This window comes from Stenella coeruleoalba, assembly GCF_951394435.1.
Source record: "Stenella coeruleoalba genome assembly, chromosome: 5".
Lineage (NCBI taxonomy): Eukaryota > Metazoa > Chordata > Mammalia > Artiodactyla > Delphinidae > Stenella > Stenella coeruleoalba.
In genome coordinates, this window is record NC_137150.1 from 64,235,019 (window position 1) to 64,262,920 (window position 27,902).

The 27,902-nt window shown below is 39.0% G+C and overlaps 1 protein-coding gene across 4 annotated transcripts; it reads left to right on the plus strand.

Moving 5' to 3' along the window:
• Positions 1–12: 12 nt before the first annotated feature.
• KNG1 (kininogen 1) lies at positions 13–27,902 on the plus strand (the record flags this gene model as incomplete). Of its 4 annotated transcripts, XM_079922091.1 has the most annotated exons (11): positions 13–339; positions 2,555–2,665; positions 3,663–3,747; positions 6,723–6,895; positions 8,027–8,134; positions 17,312–17,396; positions 18,258–18,430; positions 23,804–23,911; positions 24,030–24,116; positions 25,500–25,577; positions 27,529–27,902. In XM_079922091.1, the coding sequence occupies exons 1-11, from the start codon at positions 148–150 to the stop codon at positions 27,607–27,609; spliced, it is 1,281 nt and encodes a 426-aa protein (XP_079778217.1). In that variant the 5' UTR covers positions 13–147. The 4 variants fall into 4 exon arrangements, with proteins under 4 accessions (XP_079778217.1, XP_079778214.1, XP_079778215.1 ...); XM_079922088.1 differs by lacking the exon at positions 27,529–27,902 and having other exon boundaries at positions 25,500–26,261; XM_079922090.1 differs by lacking the exons at positions 13–339; positions 27,529–27,902 and adding an exon at positions 465–691 and having other exon boundaries at positions 25,500–26,261.

The following is a 27,902-nucleotide window of genomic DNA, read 5'->3' on the forward strand; positions in this document are numbered from 1 at the left end:
ATGGCAGCAGGAATTAGCCAGGCCCCCAGAGCACTGAGGCAGCAGGGAGAGGAGAGCCCAGGAGGAAATAGAGGCTGAAGATAGTTAAAATCAGCATCTTAATTGGCTCCCAATTCTTCGTGAAACTCCCAGAGGGAGACTTAAATCATGAAATTAATCACCATCCTTTTTCTTTGCTCCAGGCTGCTACCAAGTTTAACCCAGGATTCCTCGCAAGAAATCGACTGCAACGACCCGGATGTATTTCAAGCTGCGGACACTGCTCTGAAGAAATATAACAGTGGAAACAAAAGTGGCAACCAATTTGTATTGTACCGCGTAACTGAGGTCATCAGGACGGTGAGTGAGCTGTGTTTAACCTTGAGGTCACTGGGGATTTGTGCTGTCACTTGGAGCCCAGGCCTCACGCCACACACGCACCCCAATCACCAAAGAACTGATAATCGAAGGGAAGCTTACAGCTCTTAGAAAAGACCAACACCATTCTCTGGCCTGGGGGTGAGGGGAAAGGTATGACTCCTCCTGGGTGATCAGAGCAGCATATCCTAGGGTGAAATGAAACAAAGGTAGATGGAGAAATTTTAAAGGGACTGTGCAGAGTGGGAGAATCCAGGAACTCGGTCAGGCTGCAGCAGCAGGATTTACTGGGTGACCAGTCCTAGACAACAATATGAAGACCTCCAGACCTCAGGTGGGAAATGGGTTCTTAAAGGGGTACATCTAACAAGTATGATATGATCTCACTTATGTGTGGAGTCTAAAAGTTCAAACTCACAGACACAGAAAGTAGAACGGCGATTGCCAGGGACTGGGAGGTGGGGAAATGGGGAGACGCTGGTCAAAGGGTGCAAACTTTCAGTTATACGATGAATAGGTCCTGAGGATCTAATGTAGAGTGTGGTGATTATAGCTAATAATACTTTATTGTACACTTGAAATTTGTTGAAAGCCTAGATCTTAAGTATTCTCACCACAAAAATATAAGTATGTGAGGTGATGGGTGTGTTAATTAGCTTGTTTGTGGTAATCATTGCACAATATACATGTGTTTCAGTTCATCAGATTGTACCCCTTAAATATATACAATTTTTATTTGTCAATTATACCTCAATTAAGCTAGGGGAAAGGGAAGGTTTGTCTAAGAGGAGTCAGAAATGAGACTAACTTGGTTCAACTGCATTGGACAAAATACCTGCCATGAAGTCCATATGGCTGAATGCATCAAGGTAACAGTCATGTTCTACTTGATTTTTAGCACTTTTTTAAAATCAATGATCGATGCACTCAGGATGGAGACAAACCCTGACAGGGTATGTGACTTCAAGAATTACAAATCTTTTCAATATAGTTTGTTTGAGTGAATTTCACTATAAAACATTGTGTTTCTGTGATAGTTAAGCAATTGATTACTTTGGTGGAAAAAAACCCCAGGTATTTGATATGATAAGGAAAAAGGAAAAAGCCCAGTAGATATGTTTTTGTTTGTTTGTCTTCTGAAAGTCCGGCCTTTCTGTTTCACAAATTTGTGCAGTCCTGTGAGTCCTAGTGTTCTCTAGTATGGTTGTAGTCTTTATTGGCAGACATCCATGGCAAATGTGGTTTTTTATTCTAAAATGTCCATAGAATCACTCTTTATCTCTACCTTGCTGTGTGGGGACTGCCTGTACCATGACCACTTAGGTTTTATTAAAATCTGAGACCTAGGAGGAACTAGAAGAGTCTATCTTGTCTGATTCCATCATCTCCCAAATGCAAACACTGTGGAGAGAGCACTGCCTGGTGAGTCAGGAGACCTGCCATCCGGAGCTGGCTCTGCCTTTCCAAGGTGGGGAGGCTGCCTAAGGCATACACCATCTACCTGGGGCCTCCTTTCTCTCACCTGCAAACTGAGAAGATGGACAACATCCCCTCTGAAGTCCCTTGCTGTTCTGACACACCAGGACGTTGCATCTGAAGGCTCATCTAAATCAGCACCTTTATACTTTAAAAGTTTAATTTATTATTTCACGTCATGCTATACTAAATAGAAAACAAAACAATGCCCATAAAAATACTAAAATTACCCATAATTATTCCCACTATCCAGATAACTGTTACTTTTTTTTTAATGAAAAAAAGGCTTCTGGTTTGTTTTCTAACTGTAAAAATAATGTTTGTTCAAAAAAATAGACAATTCAGGAATGTTTGTTGAAAGAAGAAAGTGAAAGAGAACTGTACTCCCACCACTGAAAGACACACATTTTAACAGCTTTGCTGCGTACTTTTCCAGACTTAAAAAAAAAAATTTTATATATATTTACATATAAATTGGTTTCTACAAAAATGGGCTAAAACTATGGATCTACTTTGAAATTTAAATATATATATATATTTGTAAATAGTATATTAACATTCCTCCAAGTAAATATTTATAAACTTTCAATATTTTTAATAAATGTTTTTGCCTTCATTGAATCAAATCAAGATCAAATATAACTGCACCAGATCCCACTCAAATGATTTGCCGTTGGGTCAGTTAGATGAACCGTACGTATCTTTGGTTGCTGTTTTTCAGGATGATCCTGACACGTTTTATTCCTTCAAGTACCAAATCAAGGAGGGCAACTGTCCTGTTCAAAGTGACAAAACCTGGCAGGATTGTGACTACAATGACTCTGCACAAGCTGTGAGTGTGTTGACAGTTTCCGAGCCTCTAGTTTTCTCGGCCAAGTTTACCAAGGGCTGTCTTAACCTAACGCCTACCCTGCCCTGGCACAGCACAGCTTCTTGCTGGGCCGTAATTGAGGGAGAAGCAAGCCACTCTCCTCCCAGTCCAGGGAGCCACCTCTTCAATGTCAAAACCCTGGCTTCCTGTATGCAGTTTGAACACTGAAATTGAAAGGTAAATCAAGAGGACAGTTTAGCAGGCTGGTTCTCAGGCACTGTGTGCATCTTGATGAAACAGAAATATCTCTGGGGCTCAAAACAAAGATTCAGGGCTTCCCTGGTGGCGCAGTGGTTGAGAGTCCGCCTGCCGATACAGGGTTCACGGGTTCGTGCCCCGGTGCGCGAAGATCCCACATGCCGTGGAGTGGCTGGGCCCGTGAGCCATGGCCGCTGAGCCTGTGCGTCCGGAGCCTGTGCTCCGCAACAGGAGAGGCCACAACAGTAAGAGGCCCACGTACCGCAAAAAAAAAAACAACACAAAGGTTCATACTCTAAAACCTCGCCATTTAAACTGCCTTTCCTCCAATATTTCACGAATATCAGTGGCTTGTATAAAATAATGATTAGGCTGCAAAACATTCATTCTTGTGTCTCAAAACTCTGCTAGAAAACATAAAAAATCTCGACAAGGTTGTTTTTTGTTTGTTTTGTTTTGCGGTACGCGGGCCTCTCACTGCTGTGGCCTCTCCCGTTGCGCAGCACAGGCTCCGGATGCGCAGGTTCAGCGGCCATGGCTCACGGGCCCAGCCGCTCCGCAGAATGTGGGATCCTCCCGGACTGGGGCACGAACCCACGTCCCCTGCACCGGCAGGCAGACTCTCAACCACTGTGCCACCAGGGAAGGCCTTGACAAGGTTTTATAAAGGAAAGCCGTATTTAGCAATAGTACTAGGTGGCTTTCATTTGAAAGATTAAGATAAATCTTTTTTTTAATCCTTTTTTCTTCTTCTTCTTAGGCTACAGGGGAATGCACAGCGACGGTGGCAAAGAGGGGGAATATGAAGTTCTCCGTGGCTACCCAGACCTGCCAGATTACTCCAGGTAGCTGCTGTGCCTGGTGGTGCTGCCCTGGGGAAAAATGAACCTCTTCTGTGTGGTACCAAAGACCCCTCTTTCCCGGAGGGCAGCAGTGGCAATACCACTTGCAGCCTTGCGGGGGCGCTGGAGGGGGTGGAGCGGCAGAGTCCTGAGGTGGGGCCGGGCTCACGCCCCTCAGCGCTATCCTGATTCTCTTCCTCAAGAGCAGCATTGTATTAGGTGTGTGCAAAAGGATGAGAAGCCGCAGAACTGGCTTCAACTGTAGGCAGCGTCCTAGAGTGAGAGTAGCACAGGCTTTGAGGTCAGATCTGGCCTGGAATCTTTCAAAGCTCTCACCTTCTTGGCTTTCCTTTTCCTTACCTATAAGAGGAGATCACAGTAATTCCCACTTTGCACAATTGTTTAGAATGAAACTAGATGATACACCTGAAGATGTAATCATAATAATGTATTAATGATAATCAAGGAAAAGGTAATAATAGCTAACATTTATTGAGCCCTTATTACTAGCCACAGTTCTAATCACTTCATGTGTATTAACATATCTATTCCTCAGAACAACTCTATGAGGCAAATGTTAATATCCCCAGTTCACAGATGAGGAAACAGGCCCACAGCAGTCAAATATCTTGCCCAAGACCCCACAGCTAGCAGTTAGCAGAGTTGGTGGAATAGACCCTCCATAAACGATATTCCTTTAGAATCTAAGTATGGAGAAACTTCTCAACAGATGACCACTGTTAGCTCCTTCCCTCTTGTGGCAGAGGTGCCACATACAGAAGGATGGGCACATCTAGGTGAAGTCAGTCACAAAAGCCATCCTGGAACTGGCCTTCTGCATGATAGCGTTTTGTACCTAAGCTCCAGAACAGCATCCTCAGCCATGCTATTGAACCCCACTGTAGTAGTGGTCCTTCTATTCCAGCCTTAATCCCCTAAATGGTACCCACAAAAACTATATCCCTCGAGTTTCCGTTCCTGCAAGAAGTTGCATTCAAAGAAAAATAGTCCAAAACAGAAATCACAAGTAATTAAAATCTTTTGATAGGGGTAGCTTTTTATTATTTGGTTTAAGAGCTCTATCTCGTAAGCACATTTTAACATTATCCAGAGCAGGGCACGTTATGTACCATGAGAGAAAAAGCTCTTTGCCACACCTTCAGAAATTAGTGCTAGGTCCACAATCTCTTCTCTGAAAACTTTTTGGCCAGATATGTTTCAGAATTCAAAATTTGAAACATTTTAATTTAAAAATCTCTCTGGAAATGTTGAGGCAGGGTGGAAAATCATTGTCACCCAGAAAAACTGAGTTTGCGTCTTTCCCTGCTCATCTCACCCTCAAAGGCTGCTCCATTGCTTCCCCTACACCAGTGGGAGCTGCCCTTGAGGTCAGGCAAACCATCCTCTGGGCTTTTCTCCATCTCTCCCTTTCACCTCCTGTGTTCATCTTTTTTTGTTTTGTTTTCCCATCAGTAATTCTCTCATCTTTCCCATGTCATCCCCTCTAGGTTTTTTTTTTGTTTTGTTTTAACAGAAACCATCTTAGAAACAATTTTATTCAAAGGGTCTGTATATTTTTCTCGGAAAAAATGTAAATATTATTTCAACAGTATTTATTTATTTATTTCCCTCTAGTTTTTTAACTTTGCCCATTACCCTGATTCAACCTAACTTCTACAAGGAAAGGAGGGGGGAAAGCTATGAATATTCACACAATATGTCATTTCCTGACACAAACTTATGGAGAGAATGCCGAGAAACAGTTGCAAGGGGGGTTGCGTTGAACTGCTGACTGGGGGATCTTACATCCTCGGGCTGTGAGAGCCCCAGGGCCAAGGGGCCCAGGACTCCTTCATTTCTTCCCCTTTTTGCCACATGTACTGCTACTGACCAGGGAGTCAGGGCTGTGTGTCATGAACAGTGGTGATTTAACACAGACTCTCTCCTTTTTAAAATATTTTACATCATTTTATTAAAACCCATTCGGTGGCTCCCCATTCTTACAGGGGACCATTCTCAATTCACCTCAGAGGGTCTAGGAATGCCCAGAAGTGGAGAAGGTTGTGAGTATGTGCATCTTCCAGGAGAGGGCGCCATAGCTTACATTAGGGTCATCAAAGGAGCCTATGACCCAGGAAAATAGTTAAGAATCCCTGCCTACAGAGCACAGCCCAGACTCCACAGCAGAGGCCTCCCTTCAGACTGCTCACACTTCAGACCACCCCTCCCTGCCTCCTGCTATAAGCTCTGGTTAAGATGTGTGTACAACACGGTGCCTGCCTCATCCTTATTCCTCAGGAGCCGTCCCTCCCTTCTCCTCAGGCCTCACACCTTGTTTTGAGAGGTTGACCTTGACTGCTCTTCACCCTTCTTAGCTCAGCCTGTTCTCCTCAGGAAAGGCTTCCCTGGGCTCACTCTGGGCTCCTGCCTTTCCAATCTCTTGCTGAATTATATTGAAATCATCCATCTCCAGTTCGGTCTCTCCCCCTTGACTTTTCCTGACTCCTTCATGACAGTGGCCATTACTAACGAATTAATGCATCCACGCAGCCATGCTCAACACAGGGCATGTTATAGCAGGTGCGAAATACATGTTTGTTGGATTGAATTGATACAAAATGTATTACATCCTGCTCCCGGCTTCAAGGAGCTTTGGTTAACACTGAAAAAGAAATAAAAATGCACCTGTAATGTTTTAATTTTATGAGGATAAATTCGTGTATCACTTCTGTAATTTAAAATGACTTTAAAATAAATTTAAAATAATTATGCACAATAGGATGCATATAAGATGTCCCTAAGTGAATGATAGGTCTTCCCTATCATTCAGTCTTGTGTTCTCTTTTTCCAGGGCATACTAGGACTTACTGGAAAGTTTGCATATCAGGGCCTTCCAAATTATCTGACTTATTTAGGGCAATGTATGTGAATGCAGGTTTTGCTTGTTAACGCTGCCCTTTTGCTTGCTCTTTGTCAAGCCGAGGGCCCCCTGGTGACAGCCCAGTATGACTGCCTTGGCTGCCTGCACCCCATATCAACCGAAAGCCCCGACTTGGAACCTGTACTGAGACATGCCATTCAACACTTTAACAACAACACTGATCACTCCCACCTCTTTGATCTTAAAGAAGTAAAAAAGGCCCAAAGACAGGTTTGTCCTTTAATTTTTCCCGTGTCATAGTATTGTTAGAATTTGTTAGATCTTTATGGTTTAGGGTTTCATTACCTAAAATAAACCTTTGGCCAAGGAAAACATATGATTCCACAGGTGGTGGTGAGGAACTCTTTCATGTTCTCATACGACTAGCTCAGGAGGCAAAGCCTTTCTCTTCAGGCACAATGATTTGGATACTGCAGTATGTAAATGGGGAAAGGGAGCCTAATCGGACCCCCTTCCTGGGAGATTTGTTTTTAATGAATGGGTGGTCAGCATTGCATGTTCTCCTAGAGATGGTAAAAAGGAAAAGTCATTCTGGCCTTAGGGTTTTAAGAAGACTCTCTCATCACCTAACTATTAGGAGGCAAACATGGCCCCCCAATATTAAATTGTACCTAAAAAAGTTGGCAGAGCTTGCTGGGTACCCTCTAAATTATGGTTTCCATTTCAGCAGAGAAAAAAGCAAATACTTGTAAATCTGGTCCTTTCTGTTGCCTCAGTTCATGAAGACTTTACTGACAACTGACTGGGCCCCTTGGATTTCAGCCTCTAATTATGAGGGACCCACTTTGGTCAGTAGCATTTCCTGCTTTTAATTGACCTTCCGACTTGCCTTCATGCAAGATGCATGCTCTCCTCAGTTCTGTCCATATCCAGCTATCAGGGTGGGACCCACCCTAGATAAAGCAGGAGAAATCTTACTGTCTGGCAGTCTGGGAACCTAAGGAGCTACTGGTCAAGGCCACTCCAGCTCCAAAGTTTTCTTTATCCATCTAGAAAAGCATTATTAATATTTTACAAAATTCAACAGATCATTTTTTCCCTGTTGCCTGGCAGAGGAAATATTGCTAGGTCTTACTTAAGGAAATACATTAACTCCATCTATAAATTGCTTTTCATTTTCAGATGTGTAGCTGTGTGTGTGTGTGTGTGTGTTGTGTTGAAGGGTGTGAGAGTCATAATGTGCTCAATATTTATTCAGTAATGACTTTTGCCTAGTAATAATAATAGTTTGTATTTTTGAGCACTTATGAAATATCAGGCTCCTCCTAACACTAAGCTCCTCCTAACACTATGAATTATGTTTAAACTGCCCTTTAAATATTCAATCCAAAATCGTTTCAGGTGGTGGCTGGATGGAACTATGAAATTACTTACTCAATTGTGCAGACTAATTGTTCCAAGGAGAATTTTCTATTCTTAACTCCAGACTGCAAGTCCCTTTCAAATGGTGTAAGTAGGCAAAAATCTAATCATAAAGTTCTTAGCCTTTTGTGTCCAGTATTTACAGGTGTGGGAACTCTCAGCTGTGGAGGAAGTCTCAGTCACTAAAATTTTTGATGACATACGCAGCTCACATTCACTTTCACTTGAGACTCTACAGTTCACATCATTGGTCAAGCTGCTTACCCAGCTGGTCAGAGTCTGTACATCTGGCAATAAGCATTTACAGATATAACCAGAGGCTAGGAATAGCCTGAGACAAAATGATGCCACGGTCAAGTTTGTCTTTTCATGTCTTCACGCTTTCCTGTCTCCTTTCCTCCCCGTGTGCTCAATGTCCTTACAAGGCTCCCGAGCTCTACCCAGGACACTCCTTCACTTCCAACTTGTCTCTGCTTGTTCTTTCACCTTCCCTCCCCTACTTTTATCTTTAATAAGTACATCCTGTGTCTCTCTCCCTTAGTGGCCCTTTCCAGGTTGATATCTTATTACCTGAACCAAAATTATGTTAAAAGAGAGCATCTCAAAGTGGCAGGAGTTAGTGCATGTTAAGATGATAAGGCATGATGACCTTCCCAGGGCTATTTGCATTTTAGCAGAAGGCTGTTCTTTAAGCAAGGGGTGGCTGCAAGTCCCTTCATCTAGTCCAGGGGTCTCCAACCCCTGGGCCGTGGACCGGTACCAGTTTGAGGCCTGTTAGGAACCGGGCCACACGGCAGGAGGGGAGCTGCGGGCGAGTGAGCGAAGCTTCATCTGACGCTCCCCATCGCTCCCCATCGCTCCCCATCCCTCCCCATCACTCCCCACAGCTCCCCACCACTCCCCACCGCTCCCCATGGCTCCCCATCCCTCCCCATCGCTCCCCATGGCTCCCCATCCCTCCCCATCGCTCCCCACGGCTCCCCATCCCTCCCCATCGCTCCCCATGGCTCCGCATGGCTCCCCATCGCTCCCCACCGCTCCCCACCACTCCCCATGGCTCCCCACAGCTCCCCATCGCTCCCCATCACTCCCCATCGCTCCCCATCGCTCCCCAGCACTCCCCATCGCTCCCCACCGCTCCCCATTGCTCCCCATCACTCCCCCATCGCTCGTGTTACTGCCTGAACCATCTCCCCCACCCCACCACTCCCTACCATCTGTGGAAAAATTGTCTTCCACGAAATCAGTCCCTAGTGCCAGAAAGGTTGAGGACCACTGACCTAGTCATTCTACTTCTCAACGTCCATTATATGGGAAGAAAATGAGAAATCCAGGCAGCAAGATGTTAATTTTGACTTTTTATTAAAAGGAAAATATTAAAAATAACATATTTTCAACATATGGAATGGTTAAGCAAATTACAGTATATCCATACAGTAGAATATGTGCAGCCATTAAAATTATGTTTGCAGAGATTTTAGTGACCTAGTAAAATGGTTACGGTATGTTAAGTAAAAAACAAAAAAAAGCACGGTACAAAATTACACATACAGATTTACTCAGGTACATAAAGTAGATGTAAACATAAAATGTGATGAAAAACAAATATGCCAAAATATAAAATATGGCTAACTTTTAGTTGGAACTATGGCTGTTTTTTCTGATTTTTTATACTTTTTGAAACTCTTCAATACTTCCCAATGTTTCTAATCAAGCATGTGTTTGTTTCATAAATGGGGGGGAAGTAAAAAGGACACTATTAAGAGAGTGAAAAGACAATCCACAGAATGGGAGAAAATATATGCAAATCATATATCTGAAAAGGGCTTAATATGTAGAATATATAAAAAACTTCCACGGTGCAACAACAAAATTTTTAAATGGGCAAACAACTTAAATAGACATTTCTCTAAAGAAGTCATACGAATGGTCAAAAAGCACATGAAAAATACTCAACGTCATTAGCCATCAGGGGGAATGTAAGTATAGACCACAGATGAGATGCTACTTCACACCTAGAGGATGGCTATAATTTTAAAAAATTGTAAAATACCATGTATTGGGGAGAATGTGGAAAAATTGGAACTTTTGTACATTGCTGATGGAAATGTAAAATCATGCAGCCATGGTGGAGACCAGTATGGCAGTTCCTCAAAAAGTTAAATGTAGACTTACCATATGACCTAGCAATTATACTCCTAGATATATACCCCAAAGAATTTAAAACAGGGACTCAAAAAGATACTTATATGCCAATATTCATTGCAGCATTATTCACAATAGCCAAAGGTGGAAAACAACCCAAATGTTCATCGATAGAGGAATGCATAAACACAATGTGACATGCATATAACAATTCTTTAGCCATAGAAAGGAATGGAATTCTGATATATGCTACAACATGTATGAACCTTGAAAATGTTAAGTGAAATAAGCCAGACACAAAAGGACAACCAGTATATGATTTCACTTATATGAATTATCCAACATACACAAATTCATAGAGACAAAAAGTAGGTTAGAGTTTACCAGGGGCTGGGAAGAGGGAGAACGGGGAGATTTTGCTTAATGGTTGCAGAATTTGTGTTTGGGGTGATGAAAACTATTGGAAATAGATAGTAGAGATGGTTGCACAGCACTGTGGATGTAATAAATGGCCCTGAATTATACACTTAAAAATGGTTATGATGGCAAATTTTATATTATATATATTTTACCAGAATTTTAGAAAATAGTATAAAAGAGAAAGAGAGAGAGAGAGGAACCCTCTAAACACATAGGTTCTAGCCACTATTTAATTTTGTCAGGTTGAGTTGAGTCTGGCCTTTTAAGCATCTGTTAACATCTTCTGTTTTTATGCTTAGCCGTTTGAGGTTATATAGGCCTAAATGTTATCTAGCTTTAATCTTGCTGCATCTGTTTATAAACCCCCAGTTAAGTTTTCTCTTTGCAACACAGAGAGTTGCAAAGGCTGGTTGGAGTCACAAAGCCAATCAGATTTGGTATAACTTTTCTGAGCCTTCACTTCCTCATTTGTAAAATCGTGAAGAATAATAGCACCTATATCACAGAGTTGTTACAGTAATTAAAAGACATGAAATAGAAATGAAATATTTTGCCCACAATTGGTAAGATTTAAGGCCTTGCTATTCAAAGTGCATTAGCAGCACCAGGGAGCTTCTTAGCAAAGTAGAATCTCAACTCCACCCTTAGCTACTGAATCAGAATCTGCATATTAACAAGGTTCTCAGGTGATTCATCTGCACATTAAAGTTTGGAAAGCACTGATTTAAGGGTTTTCCTACGTAGTTCTCAGGGCATGTTGCACCTTAGAAGCACTAGCCTAGATTTAAAAAACACCTATTCCCAGATCACTCCCCCAGACATTCTGATTTTTTTTTTTTTTTAGTTGCAGCATCCAACAGTGAACATACTGAACATTTAAGTCTTTTTTTTAAACATTTTTATTGGAGTATAATTGCTTTACAATGGTGTGTTAGTTTCTGCTTTATAACAAAGTGAATCAGTTATACATATACATATGTTCCCATATCTCTTCCCTCTTGCGGCTCCTTCCCTCCCACCCTCCCTATCCCACCCCTCTAGGTGGTCAGAAAGCACTGAGCTGATCTCCCTGTGCTGTGCGACTGCTTCCCACTAGCTATCTATTTTACATTTGGTAGTATATATAAGTCCATGCCACACTCTCACTTTGTCCCAGCTTACCTTTCCCCTTCCCCATGTCCTCAAGTCCATTCTCTAGTAGGTCAGCGTCTTTATTCCTGTATTGCCCCTAGGTTCTTCATGACCTTTTTTTTTTTCTCAGATTCCATATATATGTGTTAGCATACGGTATTTGTTTTTCTCTTTCTGGCTTACTTCACTCTGTATGACAGACTCTAGGTCCATCCACCTCACTACAGATAACTCAATTTCATTTCTTTTTATGGTTGAGTAATATTCCATCGTATATATGTGCCACATCTTTATCCATTCATCTGTCGATGGACACTTATGTTGCTTCCATGTCCTGGCTATTGTAAATAGAGCTGCAGTGAACATTGTGGTACATGACTCTTTTTGAATTATGGTTTTCTCAGGGTATATGCCCAGTTGTGGGATTGCTGGGTCGTATGGTAGTTCTATTTTTAGTTTTTTAAGAAACCTCCATACTGTTCTCCATAGTGGCCGTATCAATTTACATTCCCACCAACAGTGTATGAGGGTTCCCTTTTCTCCACACCCTCTCCAGCATTTACTGTTTGTAGATTTTTTGATGATGGCCATTCTGACCGGTGTGAGATGATATCACATTGTAGTTTTGATTTGCATTTCTCTAATGATTAATGATGTTGAGTATTCTTTCGTGTGTTTGTTGGCAATCTGTATATCTTCTTTGGAGAAATGTCTATTTAGGTCTTCTGCCCGTTTTTGGATTGGGTTGTTTGTTTTTTTTTGATATTGAGCTGCATGAGCTGCTTGTAAATTTTAGAGATTAATCCTTTGTCAGTTGCTTCACTTGCAAATATTTTCTCCCATTCTGAGGGTTGTCTTTTTGCTTGTTTATGGTTTCCTTTGCTGTGCAAAAGCTTTTAAGTTTCATCAGGTCCCATTTGTTTATTTTTGTTTTTATTTCCATTTCTCTAGGAGATGAGTCAAAAAGGATCTTGCTGTGATGTATGTCATAGAGTGTTCTGCCTATGTTTTCCTCTAAGAGTTTGATAGTGTCTGGCCTTACATTTAGGTCTTTAATCCATTTTGAGTTTATTTTTGTGTATGGTGTTAGGGAGTGTTCTAATTTCATTCTTTTACATGTAGCTGGCCAGTTTTCCCAGCACCACTTATTGAAGAGGCTGTCTTTTCTCCATTGTATATTCTTGCCTCCTTTATTAAAGATAAGGTGACCATATGTGCGTGGGTTTATCTCTGGGCTTTCTATCCTGTTCCATTGATCTATATTTCTGTTTTTGTGCCAGTACCATACCAGACATTCTGATTTAATTGGTCTGGGGTGAGTCCCTGGAGTCAGATGATCTAAAAATTTCTCAGGTAAACCAAATGTGCTAATAATACTGAGAACTTCTGAGCTATCTCCAGCATCCTTCTCCCCATCCAAAATTAAGGTACTATAAGTGTGGTATTCCCTGTACCTTTAAAAAACATGACTTTTTTTTTAACATCTTTATTGGAGTACATTTCTTATATGTGTGTTCCTTTATTGGAAATATACATTTATAGAAAGCTTCAAGACAATGCAGAAACAAAGAAAAAAAAATAATGTTGCACCACATACCCAAACACCCAAAGTTATCTGAATGTATTTCCCTCTTGTCTTTTTTGGTGGGGAATACGGGCAATTTTGAGTGATTTTCTTTTTTGCCTTTTTGTAGTTGTAATTATTTTACATGCTACACTTTTTTCACCTAAGAATTCTTCTATGTCATTAGAACTCTTGATAAACATTTAAAATAACTTTTAATATCCTAGTGAAGATACCATAGATTATTTTTTAAATTACTTTCCTACTTTTGGTCATTTGTTCAAAACCCACCAAGAAAATGGGTTGTTTCCATTTTTATTATAATTAATAACTCACCAAACATCTTTTAGAATACAGCTATTTCTGTTTGATGTTGTTTTTCTCAGAATAAAGTCCTGGCTTTACACATAGTGTAAAATTGTATGAAAGCTCTTAAAACTCTTGATATATATATAGGTTAACTGCTAAATGCACCAATTTACATTCCATCAGCAATGTTTACCCTTGATAGAATTCAGTATTTTTTTAACTCAGCTAAATTCATAGACAAAAACATTTTTAGTTTTTATTTTCTCAATCAATAGCATAGTTAATATGCATTTATTTAAGCATTATATTTTCATACATTCATTAGAAATTTATGGGTTGAATTTATGAATTGTCTTCTACATCCTTTGCCCATTTCTTTTTGGGATAAATCTTAATGACTTAGAAATAGTATTTATATATTAAAAGTATCAGTGTTTTGTCATATTTTCTCATTTATTTACTTTTTAGTTTTCATTATGGTATTTCTGACTTACAAATAGTTTTTGTTTATAGGTGAATAAATCTATCAATATTTTCCTTTTGAATCTTTCTACAACTTGCTCAGCAGTCACTATATGTTTTTTTTTTTTCTAGTTTGTCTATGGTCAGTATTTTCAAATATAGCTTTTGAAACTATATGGAATTAATTTTGATGTATCTTGTGAGGTATCTAACTTGATATTTTCAAGAGAATAACCAGATACCTTAACAGTCTTTCCTTCAACAAAATTTGCAACAAACTTTATCCCGTAATAATTTCTTACAAAAAATCTGTTCTCTGTTTTTGTACCAACACTACCGTATTTTAACAGCCATAGCTTCATAGTAAGCTTGAATACATGTTTTATTATTCTAGTGTTTGTATTTTTAAAACCAATCTTAGAAGAGGTTTGGAAGAAAAACTTACACTGTCACATAGATTGGAATTGCATTACATTTCTAAATTAATTTGAGGAATTGGCATATGTACTATATTTAGTCTTTTTAATCAAGAACTTGGTATACATCTCTATGTAGTCAAGTTTTATTTTATATTTCTAAAGTTGTGTGATTTTCTTAAATATATTCAGAACAATGCTCACTAAAGTTATTACTAGGTTTTGTTTTGTTGTTTTTGGTTATTGTTATTAGGAATTAAATCCTTTTTTTTTTCCTTTTCCTTTCATTCTCTTTTAAACAAGTTATTGTTATATACAAATGTATACTTTTTTTTTTTTTTTTTTTTCCGCGGTACGCGGGCCTCTCACTGTTGTGGCCTCTCCCATCGCAGAGCACAGGCTCTGGATGCACAGGCCCAGCGGCCATGGCTCACGGGCTAAGCCACTCCACGGCATGTGGGATCTTCCCGGACCGGGGCACGAACCCGTGTCCCCTGCATCAGCAGGCGGACTCTCAACCACTGCGCCACCAGGGAAGCCCTACAAATGTATACATTTTGATTAGCTTACCTTATATCCAGAAACTTTATTGAACTCTCTGATTAACTCTAATGTCTTTTCATTGATTTTTTTTGATTGTTCTAGATCTATAATAATACCTTATGCAAATAATACTATCTCCTATTTTCCAATGTTTATTTTTTTGTTTCATGTCTCAATGAATTGATCCAAATTTTCAGACATATTTTTTGAAATAGTGGTGATCACACAAATTCATGTTTTATTCCTGATTTTATTGAGAAAGCCTCTAGAATTTTGTCATTACGTATAATATTGCTGTGGGATCCCGGTAGATATTCTTCCTCATGTTAAGGAAACATCCTTACATTCCTCCTCTTTAAAGAGTTTTGTTTTGTTTTTAAATAAGGAATTGGTGTTGAATTTAGCAAATGCTTTAGAATATGTATTGAAATATCATATTTTTCTAATTTAATCTATGCTGTTTTGACAGCTTTCCTAATAGTAATCTTTAGATTCCTAAACTAAACTCTACTTGTTTAGTGTTAATTTTTCTTTAAATATGCATTTGGATTCTATTTCTAGTTTAGTTAAGCAGTCTACGTATACATTTATAAGTGAAAGTGGTGTAACAGTTTTCTGGGTATGTGTTTGTGTGTGCATTCTATTTTTTAAGGTTTTGGTATCCAGAATATACTTTTATAGAATGATTGGGTAGTTTTTCTGTATTCAGAAGTGGTTTATATAACATGGAAATACAGTATATATTTCTTTAATTTTTAAAATTATTCATCTATAAAACATCTATGCTGTTTAGAGGTGAAAAATGGGATGTAAATTGAGAGTAGTAATAGCATTCTCCATTTCTTCTTTAGTCATTGGTCCATTCAAGTTTTCTTCTTGTTCTTAAGTCAGTGTTGGTTATTTATATTTTCCAGAAAAGTGTCTTTCTTTGAGATTTAAATTAGCATACACTTGTTCATAATATTTTCTTATATTTTTACATTTCTCTGTATACTTTGTTAGGTTTCCTTTTTTATGCATTTGATTATTTTTCCTTACCCCATGAATGATTATTTGGATTTATTTATTAATGCTAGTGCATTCTGTTTTCTAATTCACCAGCTTTGCTTTTATTTTTATTGTTTCCTCCTTCTTGTTTTCCTTAAGGCTGTTTATTGTTCTTCTTGTTCTAACTTCTTGAGATAAACACTGAGGTTGGGGGTGTTTTGATAGTTTTTGCCTCTCTTTAAATTGTGGAAGTGTATAAAGCCGGGAGTTAACTCTGAGTGCTGCCCTGGCAACATGTGGAATTCTCGTTTTTCTCAGTTTGTTTTTTATTATTTTCCTTATCAATGAAGATTTTAGTTAGGAAAGTGTGTTTATTTTTCCAAGTACTTTTTGGTTGTTTATTTGTTTAAACTTATGTTATTAATTTTTACGGACTTTTTTGTTTCATTGTGGTGCTGAGGTCAAAGAACATGCCTGTATTGTTTTCAATTTGCAAAATTTATTGAGACTTTCTTGTAACCTAGTATAAAAGCAATTAGAAATATTATTTGCATCATACTTATGAGAGTATCATTTTAAATCGTGTGTATCATATGAGAATACCATTTCAACAAATCTTTATTATGTTATTCAAGTCTTCTATGACCTTATTTATTTTTTATACATTTTGCCTGTTGTATAATAGTTATATATTGGAGTTTCCCAGCACAATTATTTTTATCCATTTCTATTTCTATATGTTTTCTGCTTTATGCATTTTGATTCCATGCTTTTAGATAAAACTAAAATTATCTTTCTTTTACCTTTATGAGTTGTTACCTTGAATTTTACTTTGTCCAGTATTAATAATGCTCTAGCTCCTTTTTTGTTCATATTTGCTTCTTGTGGCTTTGCTCATCCATTATATTTAATCTTTCTTTATCTTTTTTATTACATGCTATTATTCTTGAAGATGTAGTACATTGATTTTGGTTTTAACCTAATCTGAAAGTCCTTGTCTTGCTAAAAGAAAATGTTACCCATTCACTTGTATGGCTATTATTTCTACATTAGATATTCTTGTCATCTTTTTTCATGTTTCTGTGTGTTTGTGTGTATGTATTTGCTGTTGGTGTTGGTACTACTTTTTCATTGTTTATTATTCTATCTTTTGAAAATAGACTATGTTTTGTTTTTTTCCACGTGATGATTTGCAAAGTCAACATCCTATTTTTAATTTTACTAGTCGTTTAAAGATTCTTAAAAAACGTTTTTAATTTATGCTCTTATATGCTTTTTAAAAACCAGAATATCGGTGAATGTACAGATAAAGCATACGTGGATATCCAGCTAAGAATTGCTTCCTTCTCGCAGAAATGTGACCTTTATCCAGGTACAGGATGATACATATTGGTGCTCATGTTAGTCCCAGACAACTGGCTAAATCTTTCCATAGATATTGTGCTTTGGTTCCCATGATATGCCACAAAATCTACATGACCCACAGACCTTACTAGGAACACTGTGCCCCATCTCTGCCCTGCTGTGCTGCAGCAGGTGAAGCTGAGATTGCTTGGCAAGTGGCAGAAGGGAATATGGTGACAGAAGGGAAAATTTATGTTTTCTGGGCAAAGCTAGCCTTCAGATATGTCAGCTGGTCTTTGTTATATACAAGCTGTCCCTGCATCGGATATTGTGAATTGGGGAAGCTGTATCTCATTTTTAACTACTCAGAATAAAATCCTTTCAATTAAAGATTTTTTTCCCTTACATGTTATAATGTGGGGAAAGGGCGATAGTGCAAGTTTAAGGTCAAGTCAGTATTTCTTACACCAAGAGTTGGCTTTTCTCATATTTGGAAGATAGTTGTATATGTTGTACAATATAAAGCATTATGGAAGTTGCCTGCTCACCAGAATTTTCCCACTAGAAGATCATTCCTTTACGTTAAGCATTGCTTTTCACAGTTTCCATTAAAAATGCAAAAACTTAAGAAAAGTGCGGCCTATTGATTGTCACTAACTAACACCTTCTGATTGAAAGTTTCCCTACACACACTTGGCTTTTAGGAGAGGAAGAGAGGAGAGACAGTAAGTTGGAGGTCTGACAGGCAACCTCCACCCACTCACTGCTGGGCCTTGGGCTGCCACGTGGCCCTCTATAAATGGATGCTGGATCACATGTGGGAAGGGTACAATACTAGGCTAGACGGCTCCTTCAGTGCACACGCTGATATAAAACCTGCCTCTTTCAGGGGAGGATTTTGTACAACCACCCACCAGGATTTGCGCTGGCTGTCCCATATCTATACCTGTCAACAGCCCAGAGCTGGAGGAGCCTCTGGAACATTCCATCGCAAAGCTTAATGTAGAGAATAATGGAACCTTCTATTTCAAGATTGACACTGTGGAAAAAGCAACAGTGCAGGTCTGTAAATTATGCTACAAAAATAGTGATTATCTATTGCAAATTGCTTACTAATTTTGCCACTGATCTTGGCTCTGGATTGGGAAACAGTATATCTGGTGAATGGGATTTGGTAGACTTGAATTTCAGGTCCCAACCTCGCTGCATGCTTGGTGTGTGATCTTGGACAAGTCATTTAAAATATTGTCTCTTTTATCCGTAAAGGACTACAGTGAGGGTTAAAAAAGATAATGTATGTCAATCACTTTTCAAAATCTAAAGTGCTATATAAATATTAGCAATGATTATATATATAATTAATAAAATTCAGGGCTAGGAAAAGCGAGACTTATCCTCTGCCTTTCTAGACTCATCTCTCATTCTAACATCACTTCATGCCTTGCGCTCAGCCACATCAGCCAATCGTCCCCCAGGCTCTCTTCACACATTCATCTTCATGTCATTTGTTCCCTGCCTGGGGTGTCATTCTCTCCTACAAATGTAGCCTCTGGGGATTCATCTCTCTTGTCCATGCTTGTCAATAGAGGATAAGGAGTATCCTGGTCTGGAGGTCAGGAGACTCAGCTCTGCCACAGCATCCACCACTTGCATCCCAGGTGATCCTGGGCAGTCATTCAGACTCACACAGCATCTGTAAAATGAGTGGCTGGATTAGAAGAGCCCAAATCCCTTCTAACTCCAATAGCCTATGACCGATGTATTCATGGACAATTCCTTTTATGGAACCTCAAAACGGGCTTCCCTAAATACAAGCTAAAAAAAGTAATCAAAGTAGAACCAAACTCCTATAGCAAACCAAGATGGTTTTTATAATCTATCAATACAAAGAAAATCTCACTAAAAATAAGTTTATAATTCTGGCTAAGTAATTGAATTTCTAGAAATCTAAAATAGAAGGAGTCTTTAAATACAATGATATTCATTGCAGCTCTAACTACAAAAGCAAAAAAAGTAAGCCATAAAAATGATCAGCAATATAGACATGATCAGATAATGTCTGGTATATTTGTACAATGGAATATTAACCAGCAATTTTAAATCATCTTTGTGAGGAGTTCTTGATGTGGAAAATGCTTATGTTATAATATGCAGCGAAAAAACAGGCCATACACGGGGAACTATATACAATATCCTGTGATAAAGCATAATGGAAAAGAATATGAGAAAGAACGTATATATATGTATAACTGAATCATTTTGCTGTACAGCAGAAATTAACACAACATTGTAAATCAGCTATATTTCAGTAAAAAAAAAAAAAAAAAGAGGCCATAAAATTGAATAAACATTCTGTACTCAGTTGTGTTATTTTAAAAAGTTTAAGGACTTCCCTGGTGGTCCAGTGGTTAAGACTCCGCACTTCCACTGCAGATGGCACGGGTTCAATCCCTGGTCAGGGAACTAAGGTCCTGCATGCCACACTGTGCAGCCTAAAGAAAATAAATAAATAAAAACCAAAAATAAAACAGTACAGGAAACAATACTGAAAAGAAACAAATACCTCAGATTATTCATAGTGGTAGCTTTTAGGTAATGGCACAATGGGCTGTTTATTTTCATCTTTCTTGTTTCCTGTAGTAGTTTTATAACTGGGGGGGAAAAAAGGACCTAAACAAACTGTTTATTTTATTAAAATAAAACTGACACTTGATCTCTCTCCTACTCAGGCACTTATTCCTGTCCTAGTCGCTAACTCCTTTCACTGATTTCACTGACATGTGACCCACATTAGGCTTACTTGAAGGAGCTACCAATGCCTACTACTCCTGTCTGTGTCAGCTTTTCTTCTCACTCTATATTTCTGCTTTTCTGTGAAATTCCTTTATTCCTAAGGATGCAGGAACAATCTTGTACTCCACCATATATTGCATGTCAGAGAGTTACTGTCAGGAGAGAACCATTCATTCTCAAGCGTGAACTACTAGTCTTGGTAGTCACAGTTCTTTCTGTAAATGAGTCGACACACTAGAATGGGTGTGTGTTTGTTTACGCTAAGGGTGCAAGGGGAACCACAATAGATTATGCTACGAATTGAAAGGGAATGACATCCCTTCATTTGCTAAATTAATCTGGAATATTGTGAGAATTTCAAATTTACTTTTAAGAGGTGACTCTTTACTGATTTTTGCATGTAAAGAGAGCAATTTGGTTACTCAAGGCAGCCTTAGTGGGAGCAGCCAATTTATTATTATTGGAAATCAACTTACCATAATGAATTTGCAGTAGCCAATCTCCAAATGACCAATCTGCCAAATTGCTAGATTTGTTTTACAATTTTAGTCTTGCCTTGGCTTCGCATGTTTAGTCCTATTTGGGTGCATGTCTGTTCCAGGTTGGTTTCATATTTCAGATACCAAACATTTCTTAAATCCTTCGTTTGCACATGTGAATGGTTGCGATTTCTGTTATATACCGTTCATTTTGCTGTGTCCCTACTGCCTCTGTCCCCGCTGCTGTCAATGTCCCTCCCTGCCTCTGCACAGATGAACACACTTCAAGGATCTGTGTGTGCACATTAGAATTTTTCCTTTGACAAAGTCCTAGAAATGTCAAGGAATATGTGGATGTCTAAGACTTATGATGCAAATTGACAAATCACCAAGTGATTTGCAATTATGCCAATTTACATTCACACCACCTGGGTGTAAGACACTGGTTGATGGTCTTGATCTGAATTATATTCCTACCATCAGTGATTGAAGCTGCATGTTTCCCACACCTGGCCGACACCAGGTGTCATCGCTGTTTCTCATCTTTGCAAACACGCAAGGTTAAAAATGATGTTGCATTGTTTTTTTACGTACGTATCCTTGGTTATTAATGAAGGTAAACTTTTTTCAGGATTAATGACCATTTTAACTTCTCCAAAAGATCTGGTCATGTCCTTTGTCCAGTTTTTTAGTGTTGGGCTTTCTATGACCAACACTAAATATTGGTCATATTGACCCTACATCATATTCTTCCCAGTTTACCCTTTTTACTTTACTTATGGTGACTTTTGAGAATCAGTTTTCATTTTTGTCTAGTCAAATTTAGACATTTTTCCCTTCCTCCTGGTTCCTTCCTCTGCTTTTCACCTACAAAAAGCCTTCATCATCCTGAGAACTGATGAATGTTTTTTATATCTTTCCAGCTTATTTCTTTAATTTAAATGTTTTAATGCATTTGGAACTTATATTGCTACATAGTGTTCTCTACCTTAAAAGCAAAACTTGGGCAGGATGGGCTTAAACAGGGAAGACTTCTGATAAGAATGGCACCTGATAAGAATGGCAATGTGGATGCGATCTTGAGGCCCTCGAACAGAAGACGTTATTAGGTCTACTTTATTCCTGCCCTCTGGACCTGGAATAGTGTTGAGCCAACAGCTGCAGTTTGTGTCATATACTGTCAGCTTTCTTAGGCGGCATCACATTGATCAACTGTAATGTCAAACAAACTGGATTAAAGTATACTCTGAAATAAGCAACAAAATTCATGATCACCGAAGTATAGACTCTAAAACGCTTTTCAAACCTTCCTGCCCAACTTATACATATCTGGAGTTTTCAAAGTTAATTACCAAATTTGTCCTAAAAATTTAGCTGTGCTTACCTAGCAAAATGATGCCAGAAAATGTAGAGGAGTTTAGTTCTTCCTGTGACTCTTCGCTCTCCTCATCCTCCTCCCACCATAATTTCTCCATGCTTTTAGAAAACATAGAGAGCGGAAAGACTGTTATGATTTGCTTTTACAAAAATGGGATTATACTATCACTCTATAACTTTATTTTTTCAATAACAGTCAACCCTCCAGGTCAACATATATATGTGATATATTCTTTTTGATAGCTACTTAATATTAAACACACACACACACACACACACACACACACAGTGTTAGTCTGCTTAGGCGGCCATAACAAAATACCATAGACTAGGTGACAAACAACAGCAGTTTATTTCTTACAGTTCCGGAGGCTGGAAAGTCCAAAAACCAGCCAGTTTGTTTCCCTGGTAAGGACTGTCTTCTTGGCTTGCAGATGGCTGCCTTCTCACTGTGTCCTCACATTTCAGAGAGAGAATGGGGTCTAGTCTCTCTCTTATAAGGTCACTAATCCCATCATGGGGGCCCACCATCATGACTTTATCTAAACCTAGCTGCCTACCAAAGGCTCCCCCTCCTAAAACCATCACCTTAGAGGTTAGGCCTTCAATATATGCATTTGGGAGGGATACATTCAGTCCATCACATACACACACACAGACACACACAGACACACACACACACACACACATTTAAATCCTCGAATGAAATACTGAATAACTTAGCCTGAAAATTGAGCCACATCAACTAACTTTTTTTTTTTTTTTTGGGTTGTGTTGGGTCTTTGTTGCAGTGCGTGGGCTTCTCATTGCGGTGGCTTCTCTTGTTGAAGAGCACAGGCTGTAGGCACGTGGGCTTCAGTAGTTGTGTCACATGGGCTTAGTTGCTCCACGGCATGTGGGAATCTTCCCAGATCAGGGATCGAACCCATGTCCCCTGCCCTGGCAGGCAGATTCTTAACCACTGCACCACCAGGGAAGTCCCTAACTTTTAAATTTATATATATAATTTTAAAACATTTTATAAAGTGTGTTTTTCAAGTATATAAAGGCTGTAAGGCTTTAAAAAAAAAACTGTGCTCGGGATTTTGTTGAAGTCAGTGTATTAAAAAAAAACAACACACACACAATGATTTTTACTTTTTAAGTAAATAAAGTGTGCCTCTTCTAGACCAAAAAAAAAAAAAAGGAAAAAATTGGGCCACAAATTGTTAACAGAAGACAGCATTGTGTAATGATTAAAAATATTGCTAGAGTGCTAGAGCTTAAAATAATTTCTTAATATTAAAAAACTCAGAGAAGCAAGCTAGAAATCCAAATCATTTTCCTATTCACATAATTTAATCCACATAATTTCTATAGTGGTACTAACTCAGTATTTCTCTGATTCAAGATTTGGCAGGACAATAAGATTGTGTTTAAAGGAAATGTTTAAGTTTTACTTCCTACTCTTCCTAGAGTCTATATATTATGACTTGAGGCTTAGAATTACTAGTGAATTTTGCAGCTGCTAAACAATAAAACTGAGAAAAATATAAAAATAAAAATTATAGCCTGGTTTTCTTTTCCCATTTAGAAAAGGAAACGAGCCCAACCAATAGCCAAGTGTTTTAACATGCGTACAAACAAAGTTTTGTTGTCAAATATTTGTGCTTTTTGAGTGTAGCTCTCACTTGGTCAATGTATAATTAAAATTTCAATATTCTCCCCTAAAAGCCCTTATGGTAAAATGTATGATTTATTACACAGTATTAATTAAGCTCCTATGTTGTACTAATTCATTTTCCAGGTGGTAGCTGGAAAAAAATATTCTATTGTGTTCACGGCCAGGGAAACCACATGTTCTAAGGAAAGTAATGAAGAGTTGACGAAAAGTTGTGAGATCAATAAACATAGTGTGAGTAGTAACGCAACCATCTTACTTATTCCCTGGAAACCTATATGACGTTTTATGCTTGTTTATGTATCTCATGAATAACACTGTTCTCTCTTTTGGCTTCTGTTTTCGTGGATAGCTAATTCTAAACTGTAAAGCTGATGTTTACGTGGTACCTTGGGAGAAAAAAATTTACCCTACTGTCAACTGTCAATCACTTGGACAGGTATGATTCTAATTACAGTTGGTTTGGGTTAGTTATGCTCATTCTGAAAAATCATATTTTGGGGTTGAAAATGAACCACTATTTAAGTGAATTGGGGGACTATCTTTTTAAAATGCGGAGAGCTCTCACATTTCTGTGCTGATCTCTTTTTTTTTTATGACTAGAAAGGAGAGCAGCAGTCCTCTTAATCACTTCTCAGACACTGTCAGTGCCCCAGGGGTCCACAGGCTCTCTTAGTGAAGCACATCCAGGGAGCTTGGGAGAAACACAGGTCTCATACTCCACTCCACATTTCCTGAATCAAAAGCTGCATTTTAACACAGTCCCCAAGGGAGTCATACCCATATTCAAGTTTGAGAAGCATTAGTTTGCATCATTTTTTTAATTCTTAAAAGAACCCTGGGAGGTAAGTAATACTTTCCCCACTGTCAATGTTGAGACACGAAAAATTACGAAGATGCTAAAGTCCTAAAGTGAATGATAACTTTCTCAAGTGCTTCCTCCCTCCCAGGCACTGTACTGAGGACCTGACACATACGTTCCTCCTGACAACTCTGTGAGGCAGGTGCTTTTATCATGCCTATTTTACACATGAGGAAAGTGAAGCTAGTGGTGCTCGGATTCAAATCTAGGTCAAATCAGAGCCCACTCTGTTCACCAAGATGCTGGTAACTAGTAGGGTCTGGCTTGTTTGACTTCAAAGACCATGCTCTTTGCATCACCAAACAGTGCCTCCGACTGCCACGTCCTCATAGGTAGTGAAAGTGTAGGTAGAAACAATCCACAAATCCATATCTTCAATGCAAGTTGCCTCCGCTCCCTTTGTCCTCATTTAGGTTTTCGCCATGTGTAGGTATGTATATACTCTAATACAAACATTATACAAAGGCTGTGTTTCAAGCTTATGAACATATATATTCTAATGTGTTTCAGTTCAACAGAGTGATTGTGGTATATGCTGCCTATGTATTCCATTCTTAAAGCCAGGTAGGGCCTTTTTGGATAAAAGCAGTAATTGTGCTAATAGAAATAGCATCAACTAATAAGTAATCTGCCATGGCTTTAGAGAATCATAGCCTTAGAAAGTACCCTAGAGGTTATATAGTTAACCATCCAGTTTTTCCAGATAAATAAAAAATTCTGTAGTTTAGAGTATTATTAAGAAAAAGAATCAATATCTACAAATTATAAAATCAATCAAAAAAGGAAAAATATTATTCATTTTCATCCTTTTTGGATTATTTTTATAATATAGTACTTAAAATCTGGCAAAGACATGACCCACTGTAAACTGAGATAACATTGCCAGGTCCCTGTCCCTTCTTTCTTCTTTGATAGTGTGGTTTTCACAGTAATGCATTCATCTTAATATCTCCTGTTTAGACCACACTGATGAAAAGGCCTCCAGGTTTTTCACCTTTCCGATCAGTACCAGTGGAGAAAACTAAAGAAGGAACAATCGTAAGTCCACCCCACACTTTCCTGGCACCTGTACAAGATGAAGAGCGGGATTCAGGAAAAGAACAAGGACCCACTCATAGGCATGGCTGGGGCCATGGAAAGCAAATAAAACATGGCCTTGGCCATGGCCATAAACATGAGCATGACCAAGGCCATGGACACCAAAAGGGTCATGATCTTGGCCATGGGCACCAAAGGGGTCATGGACATCAAGGGGGACATGGCCTAGCCCATGGACATAAGCATGGTCATGGCCACGGAAAACATAAAAATAGAGGAAAAAACAATGGAAAGCACGATGGTTGGAGAACAGAGTATTTGGCAAATTTTTATGAAGATAGTACTACCTCTTCTTCACAGGTACAAAAGAAGATAGAAGGGCCAACACCCTTCCTTTCCCTAGCCCAGCCAAGTGTAGCCAATACCTTTCCTAACTTACAGGACTCAGATCTCGTTGCAACTGTGATGCCTAATACACTACCACCTCCCACAGAGAGTGATGATGATTGGATCCCTGACATCCAGATAGAGCCAAATAGCCTTGCATTTAAACTGATTCCAGATTTTCCAGAAACAACTTCCCCCAAATGTCCTGGACGCCCCTGGAAGCCAGTTAATGGAGTGAATCCAACTGTAGAAATGAAAGAATTTCATGATTTCAGTCTCTCTGATGCTCTTTCTTAGTTTATGCAGCCACGGGTATTTCCTTAACATCTCATCATCCCCTCTCCCCATGGTCCAAATATCCTGATATAATACAACTAAGACCATGAACGTTCAGAGCAGCCTAGAGAGAAATGGTGAGACTCCTAATGGGGACACCGTCAATCTCTACGGACGACATAAAGCTGTGCGCAGAATTCAAACTCCTTTCTGAGTCTTCCTCACAAGTTTTCTCAACTAGCACAGAAAATGGACAAACTAATGTGACTCGTGGCCTACTGCAGTTTGCTTTTCTGATAACGAATGTGTACCTTAAAACGTACGTCATCAATTTTCATACAAAGATTCTTGACATTTTGAATAAACTGTGACATCTGGGTCCTGAACACATGTGAAAATAAGGGAAGTCAAGAGACTGAATGCTGAACTTCTTAATGGGGAAAAAACAATAATAAAAACCTCCAGAGGTCAAAGAGGGACAAGAGAGAAAGACAGACTGGCCACAGGCAGGAGAGAGAAAGTAAATTAATTGACTTTTTGTTTCCAAAATGGGCTAGTTATATTAAACAGTTACTCCCACTTGACAAAGCTATTCTGATAATTCTCTTTCTGGGTGACAGTGTTTCTTATAAGTCAGTAATTTCTGTTTACTCATTAACTGTGCTTTGCAACAGGGCTTTCAAATAGGAGTTTTCTGTTTGTTTATATGTTGCCAGGGCTAGATTGAGTAATCCTTAGTGTTTAGTAGCTCTGAGTTTAATGATAAGGATGGAAAGCAGAAGAAGTAATACAAAGGCAGGCCTGCTTAAGGAAATCTTTTTTAAATGATTGATAAGGGAATATCACGTGATGTGATGTAAATTTTGTTTACTATACTTACAGGAATTTTATGAGAAACTCCTCTCTAGCCTCACTTTATAATTGCATTATTTTTTTTTGCTACAACATTGAAGTGTACGGACTTTGCAAAAGAGAATAATATGATTATCTTTAGTTGCCTGATAACGTGAAGGAGGCATATATTTTATAACCCTTGCTGTGCTTTTGCCTAGGGAAACAGGTAGGGCTTCATACAGCTACACTCACTTGTGGATGCATGTGTCACTGCTCCTTCAATTTACTGGATGCATTTGAGCCTCTGAGTTTTTATTTCCTTTCAAATATTATCTGTATTTGCAAATAAAGAACCTATGATGTCAGGAAAAAGTCTCATCTTGTCAGCTGGTGGCTTCACTTTTCTCTTCTTGCATGATAACATCAGATTAATGGAGTTTTACTATACTTACAGAGGCACATAAAGTCTTGCGAGTACAAGGGCCGACCTCAAGAGACAGGGGCAGAGCCAGCATCTGAGAGTGAGGTCAATTGACCGGTGGGCAGAATCTCCACACCTGGCACAATTGCCCCGACAACCTCTGTCAGCAGCCCTGCGTGGAAGAACAAGAAGATGGGATAGAATTTAAATAGAGAAGAATGCCGTTTTATCCCTCTGTGGCTGGGTGAAATAAAGTTCCAACTTGATGTTCTCCCTCCTAGTTAATTCACAGTGGTCTCCTTTCAGTCACAACCAACCTGCAGCAAAGTCGAGCTGATCAGAGAGCGGGCAGTAGGGCTCTGCCCTGGGAGCTCACAGCCCAGCCCCGAAGCATTCTTGCTCACCGA